Genomic DNA, 15590 nt, shown 5'->3' on the forward strand with positions numbered 1-15590 from the left:
AAAATAATATGCCAGTGCTTGAAGGATTTTTTTTTCCAGAAAATAAGACAATCATTTTTACTTGTCTAGATATTTCGTCTGGAAACAAGACAAAATACTAATTAGGCTAAGTAAAGTATTTTTTGCAGTGGGGTGTTATCGTATGACTTTTTTTCTTTTCTGACCACTAAAGGAGAATACAAAAAAATGTCACGCTTGCCTTCATCCATATAATATCAGTGAATAGTGCCTAGCGTCACGATTTTGAAAAATATGCAAAAGTATCACAGAATGATCCCATGCAATGTGCCATAAGTGTTCTGTGGGTATACGATAGGGTTTGATGAAAAATAAAATGTAATTTAATGTGTTTTTTAATGAAAATCTTCTGTGCTCAATGCATGTTCATGATTATTATGCCGCAGTTGTGAGAAATTGAAATTCACAACAAAAAAATACTATATTTATAAAAAAATATATACTATGTACATTCATTATGAGATTAATCTATCCTGTCTATCACAAATCTATCTTGTGTTTGTTGTAACAAGTTTTCACGTTCACATCTGTCAAGTACTGAATATCAATGGCCAAGGTCAGGATTTTCATTATTACTTTACATTTTGGTTTGATTTTTACCGAACCCTTTTGTATACCTCAGAACGTTTGGAATATACGGCATTCGTCGAAAAGAAAAAGAAAGAACGGTATACTGCATTAGAACAACACCAGATGAGTAAATGATTATGTAATTTACATTTTTAATTTAACACTATGGGTGACATACTTTAAGGGTGGTCATCTCTGTCTCTAAGCCAAATGCAAACACATTCATTTAAAGTAAAAAAGAAGTTGCAAAGAATTCTTTTTTAAACTAATTTTAGCTCATCTTGGCAGAACTCTGTTAGCTGTAAAAACCTGTCCTGGTTTATAAAAATGTACAGTTTACTACATAAATTTGTGAAATGCCATAGAATTCTTAATCCTAAATTTATGTGCTTTACTAACAGTCAGTCCAGTGGTCTGCATTGTCTGAATTTGTCTTTTAACAGTGGAGCCCAAAACAGTTATTTTAATTATTAATATTATTTTTTTTTTTTCAATTACAGGTCAATCTTTAAGCATCCAGTGCTGGATATTAAGTTTGGATATTAAGGTGTGTGTGAAGGATCACAGGCCTAACTTCTTCACTGTTTGCTTCCTCCTATAACTTCAGCTTGCAGTATCAGGAAGAGGCTCCATGCACCCTTGAGTTTGTTCAGAGGTTAGTCATTATCATATTTTCCATTCATATATATTAGACTAAATTTTGTCACTAACCTTGTCTTGACAGTATTTATTAAGGACTTGTTAAGGATTTTTTTGTTCACAAACGTTTTGTCAGCTGACTACTTTTATGAACAGTATGGCCCTGGTTTTTATACAGGGCTTAGCTTAAAAGGATAGTTCACCCAAAAATGTAAATTCTGTCAGTATTTACTCTCCCTCATGTTGTTCAACCCCGTAAGACCTTCGTTCATCTTCGGAACACGAATTAAGATATTTTTGATGAAATCTGAGAGCTGGATCACTCCTCCATAGGCTTCTTCAGGGATTGAAACTTGTTCCCCAAAAAGTTATCAAAGACATCGTTAAAATAGTCCAAGTGACTACAGTGGCTCAATCTTAAGTTCATCAAGCGACGAGAATACTTTTTGTGCGCAAAAAAACACAAAAATAACGACTTTATTTCAACTATTCATTTCCTTCTCTGTGGGCCTTGAGTCAGTTCACTAGTGTAATAGTGTACGCTTCTGTTGTTGTACGTCACACGCATCACCCACATGACCAGCATCGGCCAATTGTGAGCCTACGTGTGACGTAGCACTACGCTAACTCACTCGAGGCCCACAGAGAAGGAAATGAATAGTTGAAATAAAGTCGTTATTTTTGTTTGTTTTTGCGCTCAAAAAGTATTCTCGTCGCTTGATAAAAATAAGATTGAGCCACTGGGACTATTTAACGATGTCTTTAATAACTTTTCAGGGCTGGCAAGTGTCAATCCCTGAAGAAGCCTATGGAGGAATGATCCAGTTCTCAGATTTCATCAAAAATATCTTAATTCGTGTTCCGAAGATGAATGAAGGTCTTACGGGGTTGAACAACATGAGGGAGAGTAAATACTGACAGAATTTTCATTTTTGGGTGAACTATCCCTTTAAGCCAGGTCTAGGCCTTAATACAATTAGGGCATTTAAGCAGCTTTTATAAAAATGTCTCATAAAAAAAAAAAACATTGCTGGTGTGCATCTTGAGACAAAACAGTGACAGTCACATATTTTAAGATATGTCAGTGCAAGTTGTTTTCAGTTAAAAGATTAATGAAAATTCTGTCATTAATTAATCACCCTCATGTCGTTCCAAACCCGTAAGTCCTTCGTTCAACTTCAGAAAACAAATTAAGATATTTTTGATGAAATCTGAGAGGTTTCTGTCCCACAGCAATGTCCTTGCAAGGCCCAGAAAGGTAGTAAAAACATAGTTAAAATAGTCCATGTAACTACAGTGGTTCAACCTTAATATTATGAAGCAACAAGAATACTTTTTATGCACAAAAACCCCCCAAAATAACGGCATTATTCAACAATCTCTTCTCTTCCACGTCATTCTCTTAACGCTGTTGACGTAGTGTAAACAGTGTCAAGTCACCTTCATTTATAAAGCGCTTTTAACAATATAGATTGTTTTAAAGCAGCTTTACAGTGATAATAGGAAATTAAAGTAACAGAGATTGTTTTGGCTTTACAGCAGATCTAGAATAAAGTTATTGTCCAGCTAACGCTAGTTTTCATTATTGGCTGACGCTGGTCATGTTTGTGATGACCCAGGAGTTAGCCAATAGTGAGCCTACGTTCTGACTTAGAACCCAGAAGCGCTGCACTGTTTACACTGTCAACAGCTTAGGAGAATGACATGGAAGAGCAGAGATTGTTGAATAATGTCGTTATTTTGGGGGGGGGTTTGTGCAGAAGTATTCTCATCGCTTCATAATATTAAGGTTGAACCACTGTAGTTACATGGACTATTTAACAATGTTTTTACTACCTTTCTGGGCTTTGACAGTTGCAAAGACGTTGCTGTCAATGGAGGGACAGAAACCTCTCAGATTTCATCAAAAATATCTTTATTTGTGTTCTGAAAATTAACAAAGGTCTTACGGGTTTGTAACGACAAGAGGGTGAGTAATTAATGACATCATTTTAATATTTGGATTAACTATTTCTTCGAGCCAGCTCAAACATGCATTTTAGTCTGGTAAATGTCGTTGAACATTATCATGTAGTCATGTATGCAATAAAACCATTGCAAGGACACTCTCTCTCTCTCTCTCTCTCTCTCTCTCTCTCTCTCTCTCTCTCTCTCTCTCTCTCTCTCTCTCTCTCACTCAAAATATACACAGTCAGTCCATAATATTTCATTGTCTTTTTTTCTTTTCTGCCTTTTAGATGCTTGTCATCAATCCTGAACGTGGATCAAAAACAAAGAAAGGACAAGTAACTTCTGCGAAAACTGGCCAAGTTGTGCAAAAAAAAGAACACTGCCTAGAGGTTTCCTCACTTCTGCGAAAACTTGTGGACTTTGAATGGGATTTTGTTTGGACTTTTATGGACTTCAAAACAGAAACAGCAATTCACTGCCATTATAAAGCTTGGAAGAGCCAGGATATTTTTATAAATATAACTCTGATTGTATTCGTCTGAAAGAAGAATGTCATATACACCTAGGATAACTTGAGGGTGAGTAAATCATGGGCTAATTTTCATTTTTTGGGTGAACTATCCCTTTAATTAAATGCTAAGTGCTACCTGTTTGTTGTTCAGTGTAAAAATTGTATTTTATGTTTTTTTTTAAAATTCAACCTATATGTTCTCACAAGGCAATTTTCTGATCTTAGCTCTTAACAAAAATAAATGTTTTAAAACCCAGAGAATGTTGGTTGCGCTTTCCTTATGACTACTCTTGTGTGACTTACTTTAAAGTATAATATGTTTAATTATGTAAGCAGTATTCCCTGTAAAAATACAATTTACTGCTGTAGACAAGTTTAATACTGTAAAAGTGTGTGGTATATACTGTATTTGGTAATTACAGTGGAGTACTGTAAATGCTGTTTACAGTACCAGTTCTGTAAAAATACAGTATGTGGCTGGCAACCCAGCTGCCAGTATTTTACTGTAAATTTACAGTACAATGTTTTACAGTACAATAGTGTAAATGCTGTTTACAGTACCGGTTCTGTAAAAATACAGTATGTGGCTGGCAACCCAGCTGCCAGTATTTTACTGTAAATTTACAGTATAATGTTTTACAGTACAATACTGTAAATGCTGTTTATAGGACTAGTTCTGTAAAAATACAAGCCGTTTCTCAATGTCAAGGATACTTCCTTGGCAGGATTGATCCTTCCAAGTCATTTCCTTCAGAGGCTAGGCGAGGCTCCTCTTTAGCATTCGGAGAACACGTAAATGGAACAGGCTAGCAAGTGCACGTCATTACCTCAGTGAAAAGGTCCGCTTTTGGCGCTGCAAAAATTCAAAAAGATCAAAAAGTTGTGATGTACACTAACGTTCAAAAGTTTGGGGCCAGTACGATTTTAAATGCTTTTAAAAGAATTCTCTTCTGCTAACCATGTTAAATTACTTTGTACAACTTAACTGGTTATTTATAAAAGAAATGCCGGTGACGGCAACCAAGCTAAATGACTGGTCCGGTTCAGTAAGCCACCAATAACGTAATTTGTGTATATTTGTATAATTTGTAATATGAATACGGTAGTAATTTGTACTGGCATATAAATGTTAAACTTTACTTATATGTACAACGGTTATAACAAATGTATGGTAACTTACATTTACAAGCATATTGCCCCGTTATTGCTCCGACTACGCTAACATCTGACATTTTTTATTTTTTGAACAAGTTAGCAAAGCTGGGGCATAGGATTGTGGGTGATTTGAGAGCGTGAAGGCTGCACATATGCATCTTTTCCTGTGTATGGGATATTTTCTGAACAAAGGACTCAGTCCTTGGTTGAAATTCTCAGGATCCTCGACATTGGAACAGTCCTTCGACGGATGTCGATGACGTAGCATCCTCGAAATAACGGCTTACGAGGATCCTTCCTTGACATTGAGAAACACCTACAGAGTATGTCTCTGGCAACCCAGCTGCCAGTATTTTACTGTAAATTTACAGTGAAAAGTTTTACAGTGTGGGGTGTAATAACACATTGGTACCGAGTCGACTGTTCTCTGGGATTTGTTTTCATGATAATCGAGTGTAAAGAGTTTTATCTCTAAAAACTGTTTAGCTTATAACGCTAGTATATGGGGCATATAATATGCAAAAGAGATCGCTAGTTAATACCACTAACAAGGCTCAAAATAGGCTCAAGTAGGCTATAAACGCAGGGCTCTTTTTGAAACTTCATAAAACCTTCCTCTGAGATTCTGAAGGCAACAATCTTAAAAGCAAGGTGAGTTTTTGGAACAGAAACCTGAATAAAATTAGCTTTTTCTTAAATACACTGAGAATCCACAGTGTGCAGCATTTGAGTGCCGACATTTAACTTTACCCCTCATTTTAGGTTCATTTCAGGTTCATCATGGCAATGCTGAGAAGTCTTCTGCTTCTTTTCATTATCTTCTCCATGGGGAATGCAGGAGGTGAAAAACGTACTCGGTTGCTAACGTAACCTCGGTTCTCTCTCGAGAGGGAACGAGTACTGCGTAATATCTTACGCTATGGGGAAAACCTCTTTTCCACGAGATATTGAAGCCAAAAATTATCCTTAATTTTGAATTAATGTAAAACACCCCCCAATCGGGGCGCTTCGCGCCCATTTCGTCACGTCCCGCCAGAATAGGCGTGGCCTTGGCCTATAAATACGCTCGACAGGCTGATACAAACTGGTTTTCATCGCTGAAGCGAACCAGCGCTGTTGTATGCGTGAACGTGAACTGGGTATAAGTAGGGGTTATTCAACACCCATGGAGCTGTTCTATCGATCAGTGAGCGATGCACAAGCAAAATTCAGCATTCTGCACCGGCGCAGCAGGGCAGATAGTACTGAATTCTAGACCGACAGCAGCTTGGCCCGTAAGGCGGGAACCTCTAGGTTATAAAACCTTATAAATGTAGACGGCGAGGCCCAGCCTGCCGCCATACAGATATCCTGCAAGGAAATCCCGCTAGACCACGCCCACGACGAAGCCACTCCTCTCGTGGAGTGCGCTCTGACACCCAAAGGACACTGCAGGCCCTAAGAAGTGTAAGCCAGCGCTATGGCATCGACTATCCATCTGGATAGGCTCTGTTTTGATGCGGCCAGACCCTTGGAGCGTCCGCCGAACAAAACAAAGAGCTGCTCGGTCTGTCTGAAGACAGACGAGCGGGATACATAAGCTGTCAATGCCCTGACAGGGCAAAGGAGACTTGCATTCTCCTCCTCATCATGAACCGAGAGGGTGCACAGGGAAATAACCTGGGCCCTGAACGGTGTGTTGAGGGATTTGGGCACGTACCCGTGCCTTGGTTTGAGTATGACTTTTGAGTTATTAGGCCCAAACTCCATACATGACGTGCTGAGAGCCCTTGTAAGTCCCCTATGCGCTTCACTGAAGCGAGAGCCATAAGAAACACCGTTTTGAAAGACAGATGTTTCATGTCTGTCAAATGGATTGGCTCGAATGGACCACCTTTCATGTCTTCCAAAACCATAGAAAGGTCCCACACAGGGACTGAGGGGGTTCTGGGAGGATTCAGCCTCCGAGCTCCCCTAAAGAATCGCACGACCAGGTCGTTTTTCCCCAGTGACTGGCCAGACGTCGGTTTTGCAAACGCCGCTATGGCCGCCACGTATACTTTGAGTGTGGATGGGGTTCTACCCTTATCCAGCAGCTCCTGAAGGAAGGAGAGCACTTCCGTAACCCCGCAGTCTACGGGTGAAAAGCCCTGGGTCCTCATTTATAACCATTGCGTACGCACAAAACAAGGGCTGAAAGAGGCGTACCCCACTTCCGACGCACAAGTTGTGATTTATAAAAACAAACTTGACGGGAAAATTTGCGCGTCTGCACTCAAACTCTGACCCATGCGTACGAATATTTTGGAGATGGAGCAGTTTGGCGACACCGATGGTGAGCTGGAGTTACGTCTTTTTGGTCACTTTAAGACATGAAATCTAAAGAAAATTATACATATACAGAAAGATGATACAAATATAATTTCACTCACCAAGCCTATCACATTAAGCAAACATCCATCCCTTCTTAAATGTCCGCTCCAGCGAGCACGTTGGGCCGTTTAGTGAAACTGACGCATAGCATAACGCATCTAAAACGAACCGTAAATCTTCATTATAAGTCCTAATCATAAATACAGTTCATGTTCATAATAACAGTTTAAATAAATAAAAGAATGATTTAAACTTTGTTTTACTTCTGTTGTAAAGATTTAGATTAAATATGCCATTCTGATTAATGGAGTTAAACACTTAAATTACATGAAATCATTAGGCTACTAAGAAGTTACAACATTTTTTATATTCAATAAATATAAATATTTGTAGTGGATGCAATTCTTTCGAACACTTTTCCTCTGGCGCTTATGATAATATCAGATTGTCTGAGAAAATAGTTTAGTGCAACTAATAATGCACAACAAGGTCTATCTGTTTCCATTAAAAACATAAATCAATTAAAAATACTCTTTGGCCAGTGGAAAAGATTGAGAAAAACTTTCTCCGAAATGTATTTTACACTATTTGATTGATTTATTCAAAAACAAGGCAAGGATAGGCTACTAAATGATTTGTATTAATGTAACTAATGTGACAGCACATCCGCATTTCATATTTTCCTAATGTCTTGTATCTTTAAACATGTTATCACGTGGATGAATAATCATATGCAAATGATATGCAGATGAGGATATGCATAGTAAAACTAGGCGTTGTAAGCTCCATATATGGTTGTTTCGGGGAGGAGACGCATGTGCGCACAATCTTCCGCTAACTGGGATTTATAAAGGGAATTCTGCGCAGGTTCTGGCGTACGCACGGTTTTATAAGTCTGAATATTTTTTGGAGTACGCCATTTTTGGCTTTCTGGCGCACGTACACTTTTAGTAAGGATCCTACGCACAGTTTTATAAATGAGGCCCCTGAGCTTGACACCAGGCAGAGAACACTGACCATTTCGAGGAATAGAGCCATCTAGTAGAAGGGGCTCTAGCCTGCGTGATCGTGTTTAACACTCCCTCCGGGAGATTAGTGGGTACCTGTTGATGGCCCATGCATGTAGGGACCACAGATCCGGGCGAGGATGCAAAATCGAGCCCTTTGCCTGAGAGAGGAGGTCTCTCCTCACCGGTATAGGCCTAGGGACAGTGCTGGTCAGTAGCATCAGGACTGGGAACCAAGTCTGGTTCGTCCAAAGCGGAGCCACGAGCAGCACTGGGCATCTGTTTTCCCTGATCCGTTCCAGCACTTGAGGCAGGAGTGAGACGGGGGGGGAAAGCATAGAGGGGGCAGCGGGGCCATACGCATGCGCTGCCCTCAGTGAAAGCAGGTTGTGCAGAGCCCAGACCAGGAGTCGTTCCATCAGCCTGTAAAGGTTTTGGGACCTGATGCCGCCCTGGTGATTTATGTATGCCACCACTGATGTGTTGTCCGACCGGACCAAAACATGGTGGCCTTTTATCTGGGGACAAACGCGCCGTAAGGCGTTGTCGACTGCCAGCATTTCTAGACAGTTTACGTGTAGAAGCCTTTCCCGTTCTGACCACTGGCCAAAGAATGGTCTGCCCTCGAGCAGCGCTCCCCATCCCGAGGTGGAGGCGTCCGTGGACCCACCTTCACACTCGAGGGAGTCCCCAGACTCAAGCCTGACTGATACCAGTCGGCCATTTTCCAATGTTCCAGAGCCGAAACGCATTCCATGTCGACCCTTAAGGCGAAACAGACCAGAGGTCCATGCCCGGGGTGGGACTCACGCTTTCAGCCACAACTGCAGTGGGCGTATGCGAAGCAGGCCCAGCTGAAGTACTGAAGATGCTGATGCCATCAGGCCCAGCATTTTCTGAAACCTTTTGAGCGGGATTATAGAGCCGCGGCGGAAGGATTTCGCGGCGTGCTGAATGTCCAGTCCGCGCTCCGGCGACAGACGTGCTGTAATAGACAGCGAGTCCAGCACTGCTGGGAAACAGCGAACTCTTCGCCCAATTGACTGTGAAACCCAGATTCTCAAGATGCTCGAGTAATGTGGTTCTGTGTTCTATGAGCTCTGAGTGCGATCGAGCTAGAATCAGCCAATCGTCCAAGTAGTTCAAAACTCGCATGCCCTAAAGTTTCAGGGGTGCGAGAGCCGCGTCCATGCACTACGTAAATATACGGGGCGCTAGGGACAGGCCGAACGGTAGGACTGTGTATTGATATGCCTGGCCCTCGAAGGCGAATCTCAAAAATCGCCTGTGACGTGATGCTATTTGTATTTGGAAATAGGCTTCTTTCAGATCTATTGACATAAACCAGTCTCCCTGGCGAACTTGCGCGAGGATTTTCCTGGCTGTCAGCATCCTGAACTGGCGCTTCACAAGCACTCTGTTCAGCTGTCGCATATCTGCTGTATAGCCCCCCTTCGCTCTGATCCTGGGATAAAGGTTCTATGACCCCTTTGCTCAGTAGTTTCGCAATTTCAGCTCGAAGTAAATGAGATACTTTGTTGTTTACCATGGTTTCGACACGCGCCGTGTAACGGCGGGGACGTGGAGCGAACTGTAGCGAATAGCCTCTTTTTATTGTGCTCAACACCCATTCTGATACCCCGGGAAGCTTTTCCCACGCATCTACGTAAATAGCTAGAGGTAGAATGAAATCTGGGCTCTGGGTTCTGGCCGCGGCATAGCGGCGGAAAAGTCACTCACTGCACTGAGAACACCGTCGGGTTGTACTGACTGAATGTGTGCTGGTTTCGTTTTTACAGAAACCGTGGGACACGCATCGTATAGTGTTTGTGGGCACTGTGACGTGGGCACATTCACTACATTTTTCGCACAATCAACATGAGTCGATTTTATTTGTGCTAGCCCTGAACTGAGGCAGACTGTGTCTGTGTGTGGGAATGGGCACTGAAACGTGGGCATTCTTACAACACTCATAACACAATTGGCCGTGACCGGAACACCAGAAAATACACTCTTTATTGGATATATCTGGGTAGCCGTAAAAACGGCCTTTGTGTGCAGGCAAGCGGGCGAACGAACCGGCTTGTTGACTGCTAAATACACTGGAACAGTCACATTGCATGGAACTGCACGAGCGAATCGTTTCGGTGAAAATCCGGCCGCAGCGGGATCTGAACACCGTCGCTTTCCTAGGATGGTTAGGAAGGCTTTGGGACCTCGGGCTTGATCTCAATCCTCGGCCGGGGCCCGCGCTGAGGGGGCGGCGTGCGGCAGAGCGAAAGCGCGGTCTCTGTTCTCGGGCCTGACAGCGCTGAGAAGCGGCGGGTGGTGTAGGCTGCAGCTGGGAGCTCCGGGCAGACGGCTGTTTCGAGCGACCTGCTGCGGAACTAGAGCGCTTCGGGAGGAAGTGCTTCATCGCCTGTGATGTCTTTTGAACCTCTTGGTATTTGTCCTCGAAATCTTTGACGGCAGATCCGAAGAGGCCCGCTGACGAAATGGGCGCGTCGAAAAACACAGCGCGCTCTGAATCCGTCATCTCAGACAGCGTCAACCAAAGGTTGGCCATGTTCCACCCCATCGTCTGTGCAGCAGATTTCGCAGCGCGTAGAGCCAGGTCCGTAGCACTTCTTAAATCCGCGATGCTGATCGATTCCACGCCTTCCTCGTCCATTTTACGGAGAAGGTCGGTCTGTAAGATTTGCAATATGGCCATTGTGTGCAGCGTTGACACAGCTTGTCCGGCGGCGGTGTAAGCGCGACCGTGCATGGCTGACATCACTCGGCAGGCTTTGGATGTCAGCAGTATCTGCGCTCGCCGTCCAGCGGAGGGCGGGCAGAGATGTGATGCTACCACTGCTTCCACTGGAGGAAGAGAAAGGTACCCTCTATCTTTCGCACCGTCCACAGTGGAGAATGCAGCAGAGACAGAGGTACGTATCCTGGCCGAAAAGGGGGCATTCCAAGACCTCGCGACTTCTTTGTGAAGCTCTGGAAGAAAAGCCGCGGGTCTAGAGTGTGACGGCAGGTGGTCCTTTTTGAGGAAGCATCCGTCCAGACGGTTGCGCGCTGGCTGCGCGGGCGTCACCCAGTCGAGGCCGAGGTTTTCGACGGCTTGAGAGAGCAGACGCATCAGCTCTGATTCAATGCCAGCCCGTTTTCCAGCAGGCTCGCGGGCAGCGGGAGGGAGGTCCACGGAGCTCGCCCAATCCTCACTGTCTGATGCCAGGATAGAACAGGCCTCGGCTGTTTCGTCGATCTCAATGGCGGAAGTGGTGGCAGATGGCGGCGGTTGTCCGTCGGTGAGCGACTCGAGCGATGCCGGCGAAGCTGGACCGCGCTGAGCACGGCGCTTTTTACGGCCTGTCGAGCGTATTTATAGGCCAAGGCCACGCCTATACTGGCGGGACTTAACGAAATAGGCGCGAAGCGCCCCCATTGGGTATCACGTCGCGCAGGGCCTCCCTCGATAGGCTGCTGCTGTTGCCGCAGGGCAGCCAATAGGCGCGCAAGCCGTCTTGCCTATGTCTGCATGCTGCCGCACAGCGTTTTACATTAATTCAAAATTAAGGATAATTTTTGGCTTCAATATCTCGTGGAAAAGAGGTTTTCCCCATAGCGTAAGATATTACGCAGTACGAGAGATACTCTCGTAAGAGAACTCTTGCTAGTTTAAATGCTGGGAATGTTCAAGATTCCATTTTATAATATTTGCACGATAAATGGAAGGATTTTTAGTGTCAAAAGTTCACTATTTTTGGCATATAATCACACAAATTTGAAATGAGCAAAATGAAATTCTGCTGTAAATATTCATAATCTGCATAACATATTGGATCCGCACTTGATTTAATAGGATGCCCACGTGGATGGACACCTTTTGGACTCCAGGGCTACAAGTACATCTCTCAATCGGTTCACTGGATCACAGCAGAGGTAATGTTTTAGTTACAACAAAGTTATAGGTGTCTTTAACTACATCTAAATAAATAGTTGTACTATAAATGTACTTACTGTGTTGATGTAAAACCCTTTTGCTGCTATTGAGGTGGGATATGGTTAAGGTTAGGGACAGGTTTGGTGGTACTGTTAGGTTTAAGTCGGGGTTAACTTAACACTGGGTCAACAGGGTTATCCTGATTTAATTATAGCTGTATTAATAATGGCAGGTGTTTCTTTTTTTTAAATAGAAGTACAATGTAAAAAAATCTAGGTTTACTGAATCCAAATGATTAATTTAAATTGTTAGTATGGACTAAAGACTCTTTAATGTAAGTGGGAATGTTTCTTTATAAGTGAAATTCTCTTTTGCAAACAAATGCAACAAAAAACCAATACAGAGCAAATAATCGATCAGAGCAGACTTTGTTTGCTAATGACTAAAATGTTTAAAGTTGTTTTCTGCTGGGTCTGTTGCCTTCCTCCACAAGAACTTGGGTTGGTGCTCATGATGGTGAACAAGTTAAATTGTGTCCCCTAAAGAAACCTATTTGTTTGTCTAAACTGAAATTTCTGCTTTAATCAAATGCAAAGTTGCTAATGAAGAGTTTGACTTCAAAGCTGAACTTAATTCGCATGTCTGACCACTAGTGCACTTTTTGGAGTCTTTCTCTTCACTTATTAGGACGGAGAGTGGCTGTGGAGTGATGGATCTGTGTATGACTATAACAACTGCTGCTCTGGACAACCTAACAATGCTGGTGTTCCTGATAACTGTTAGGAGATCAACTGGATCTGTGATTGAAAATGTATTTTTATATTGTAACTTCATATTATACGGTAATATTAAATGGCTCATTTGGGTTGCACCAAGTGCCTTAAGTTGAACACCACTGTAATGATCAAAGTAACAGATTTCATTATTCCCCCCTACAGCTAACCGTTGCTTGAACGATGCTCCCTGTTTAACCTCAATTAACTATATTTGTGCTTTGGACGCGTGAGATCACATGCAGTCATCCTGTTTTTCTGAAATCCAATCTCTTCTGAATTTTAATCTCTTCTCAATATTTTCTGAGACACTCCTCAAATTAATAAAAGCATTCAATCAAAGCATGTGCATTGTGGACAATCAAATAAATGTATATTTCATAGCAAGGTTTGAGGATAGGGTTAGTAGAATGGTATTTAATGATATCAGGGAAGGGGTTTGTTTTTGTTTCCTGCAATGGATTAAGCAAATTTGGATTTCATCCAGGGCTCTTTGTTTTCGGTCTTATAAAATAAGCATCATGATGCTGGAATTCACCATGATCTTTACATGGTATCCTGGCTCAAGTCCAAAACCCCATGGTAATACCATGTTACTCTGGTATTTGTTGAATGTCACATGTATAATGTAAATGTAGGCATATGTGAGTATTTTTGGAAAGAAAACGTTGGTTGTGCTCTAGGGTGCCCCCTACTTCCAGGTTCATGAGGCCCCCTAGGGGTCCATAATGCTAAACACCCCAGTTCTAAACTATAAGGTCGGTCGCCGTAAAACGTGACCAGCGCATATGAAGTTGAAATCCCAAAATATAAGATTGTATTCTATTTACCACCAACTTCCTCCACAATATAACAAGGGCTTAGACACAAAAACAAATTAAAGTTAAAATAAATTATTAAAAAATAAACCATATCTGCACAGGCTAAAAATAACCTTTAAGGGATGTTATCAAGGCTGCCACTGCACAAGGGTATTGGGAATATATTTTGTATTTTTCAACTAAGTCCAGCAACATCCCATCTTTTTTGTTGTTTTTTTTACAGGGCTTTTAGATGTACCAGGCATTTCCCTCAAAGAGATGAAGCTCAATCTCTGTGACGTCACACTGACACACGTCTATAAATGCTGCGATTCTTTCTCGAGCTCCGTCTGTCTCTCACTGCAGGACAGGGAAGGGAAGACTCAATACCGACGGTCGATTTCTTCTTGAGCTTCACTTAGCGAGTCTATGCCCAGTTCTTTGCGGGACTCCGTACGCTAAACGCAGTCCATGCGAAGGGTTTTACACGTTTCTGCTGCTTTCATTGTGCCGATCTGTGTGATAAAGCGCATAAAATGTCCTCTACATTTTGCAATAAACAAGTGACAAAGTAACGCAAAGTGCATAACATTTCAAATAGAATAAGTCTTTAAGTGCATCTTTATATAAATTCTATGCTATATATAAAAAGAGAAAAAGGTTTTGTTTATTTGGAACACTCAGTTGTCCAGCTTGTCAGTCACACACACTTCTGGTGTTTGTTTTACACTATTAGTTGTGTTTATGATTTAAATGCACAATTTTCAGATTTTTCCTACAAGTTGTATTTAGTTATAACTTATATAATTGTGATTATGCCACTGGCTGTCACCACGTTCCAGCGACCGCTTGGCTTTGCGAAAGCACAAGTCAAAAGTCATTTGTTAAACACTGATTACAGCTAAAGTTTCCCTCGTGCATCAAGAAAATCTCAAGGTAAACCGAACATATTTCAAAAGCTTTAGTTTATTGCAGTGCCATCCATGAACCACAAAGTGTCTTATAAAATAAAATAGTAAGCATTTAACAAATAGATAGCTAAGAAATCCGTTGTGTCATTTCCAAACAACAGGGCCAGATCCTTTCTTGTAAATCTTTATTGTGAAAAAAAAAAATTCATACACACTGCTAAGATCAATATATATATATTGGTACATTTTAATGAGCAGAATAGCAGAACATTTTCTGTTCTGCAGAACTGGAATTGTTGATTCTTGAATGACTGTTCCTCAACACCAGTCTAACTCCTGTTGTCAGTGAAATATTACCTAAATGGCATATTACAAAAAAGCAAAAGGACATGTTTTCATCAACAAACAAAAAAAAAAACCTCAAAACTAAAAAACTTTGGTCTAGTTCCCTTCCATGTTCATCTCCACCTCTTCTGGACAAGGTGGTGGGAATCTTTTAATCATTTTAATTTCTGTTGACCCCCATCTTAACTAAAAGCTCTCCTTCATTGAAGAGCACAGAATGAATGTTCTCTAAGGAGGAAACCCAGTGCTCACTTTTCACAGAAGTCATAGAAAAACCTTGTTGAAGGCCTTTTAAAAGATTCATGTCAGCTTATAATCACCAGCTCTCTGAACAGTCCAACAAACTTTAAACGCGGAGCAAAAAACAGACTTTTTAAATACAGAGAAAACGATTGTAAAACTAAAACAATGCTTTTGTAACACTGATGAAGCAGCATCTTCATCCTACCACAACGCTGAGAGACGTTCCATTATAAACAGCTTGCTTTGCGAGCGCACTGGCCTCATCCAAACCCAAATCTCTCCAACTAAGAGCGGCCTATCTTGGGCTCATGGGCTTTTAGTGTTCCCACAGCATCCTTCACAGCATGGTAGATGATGTTCTTCACCTGTGAGCAACACAAAC

At 41.9% G+C, this 15590-nt stretch overlaps 1 protein-coding gene and 1 long non-coding RNA gene across 13 annotated transcripts in view; one reads left to right on the forward strand and one right to left on the reverse strand.

Moving 5' to 3' along the window:
* Window positions 1-12596: 12596 nt before the first annotated feature.
* On the forward strand, window positions 12597-13162 carry LOC143744204 (uncharacterized). Its single transcript, XR_013205805.1, has 3 exons — window positions 12597-12660; window positions 12824-12935; window positions 13075-13162. It is a non-coding gene; the product is annotated as an uncharacterized LOC143744204 (long non-coding RNA).
* A 1495-nt stretch (window positions 13163-14657) lies between these two features.
* kdm3b (lysine (K)-specific demethylase 3B) overlaps window positions 14658-15590 on the reverse strand; it is a 34027-nt gene continuing 33094 nt past the window's right edge. For all 12 annotated transcript variants that reach the window (XM_077235772.1, XM_077235776.1, XM_077235774.1 and 9 more), the window contains one exon: window positions 14658-15573. In XM_077235772.1, coding sequence (XP_077091887.1) covers window positions 15493-15573 — 81 coding nt within the window. In that variant the 3' untranslated portion in view covers window positions 14658-15492. The remainder of the gene's footprint in view (window positions 15574-15590) is intronic.

This window comes from Siphateles boraxobius, unplaced genomic scaffold (genome assembly GCF_051911475.1).
Source record: "Siphateles boraxobius isolate OS27281-9 unplaced genomic scaffold, OSU_SipBor_1 2, whole genome shotgun sequence".
In the NCBI taxonomy this organism is placed as follows: Eukaryota; Metazoa; Chordata; class Actinopteri; order Cypriniformes; family Leuciscidae; genus Siphateles; species Siphateles boraxobius.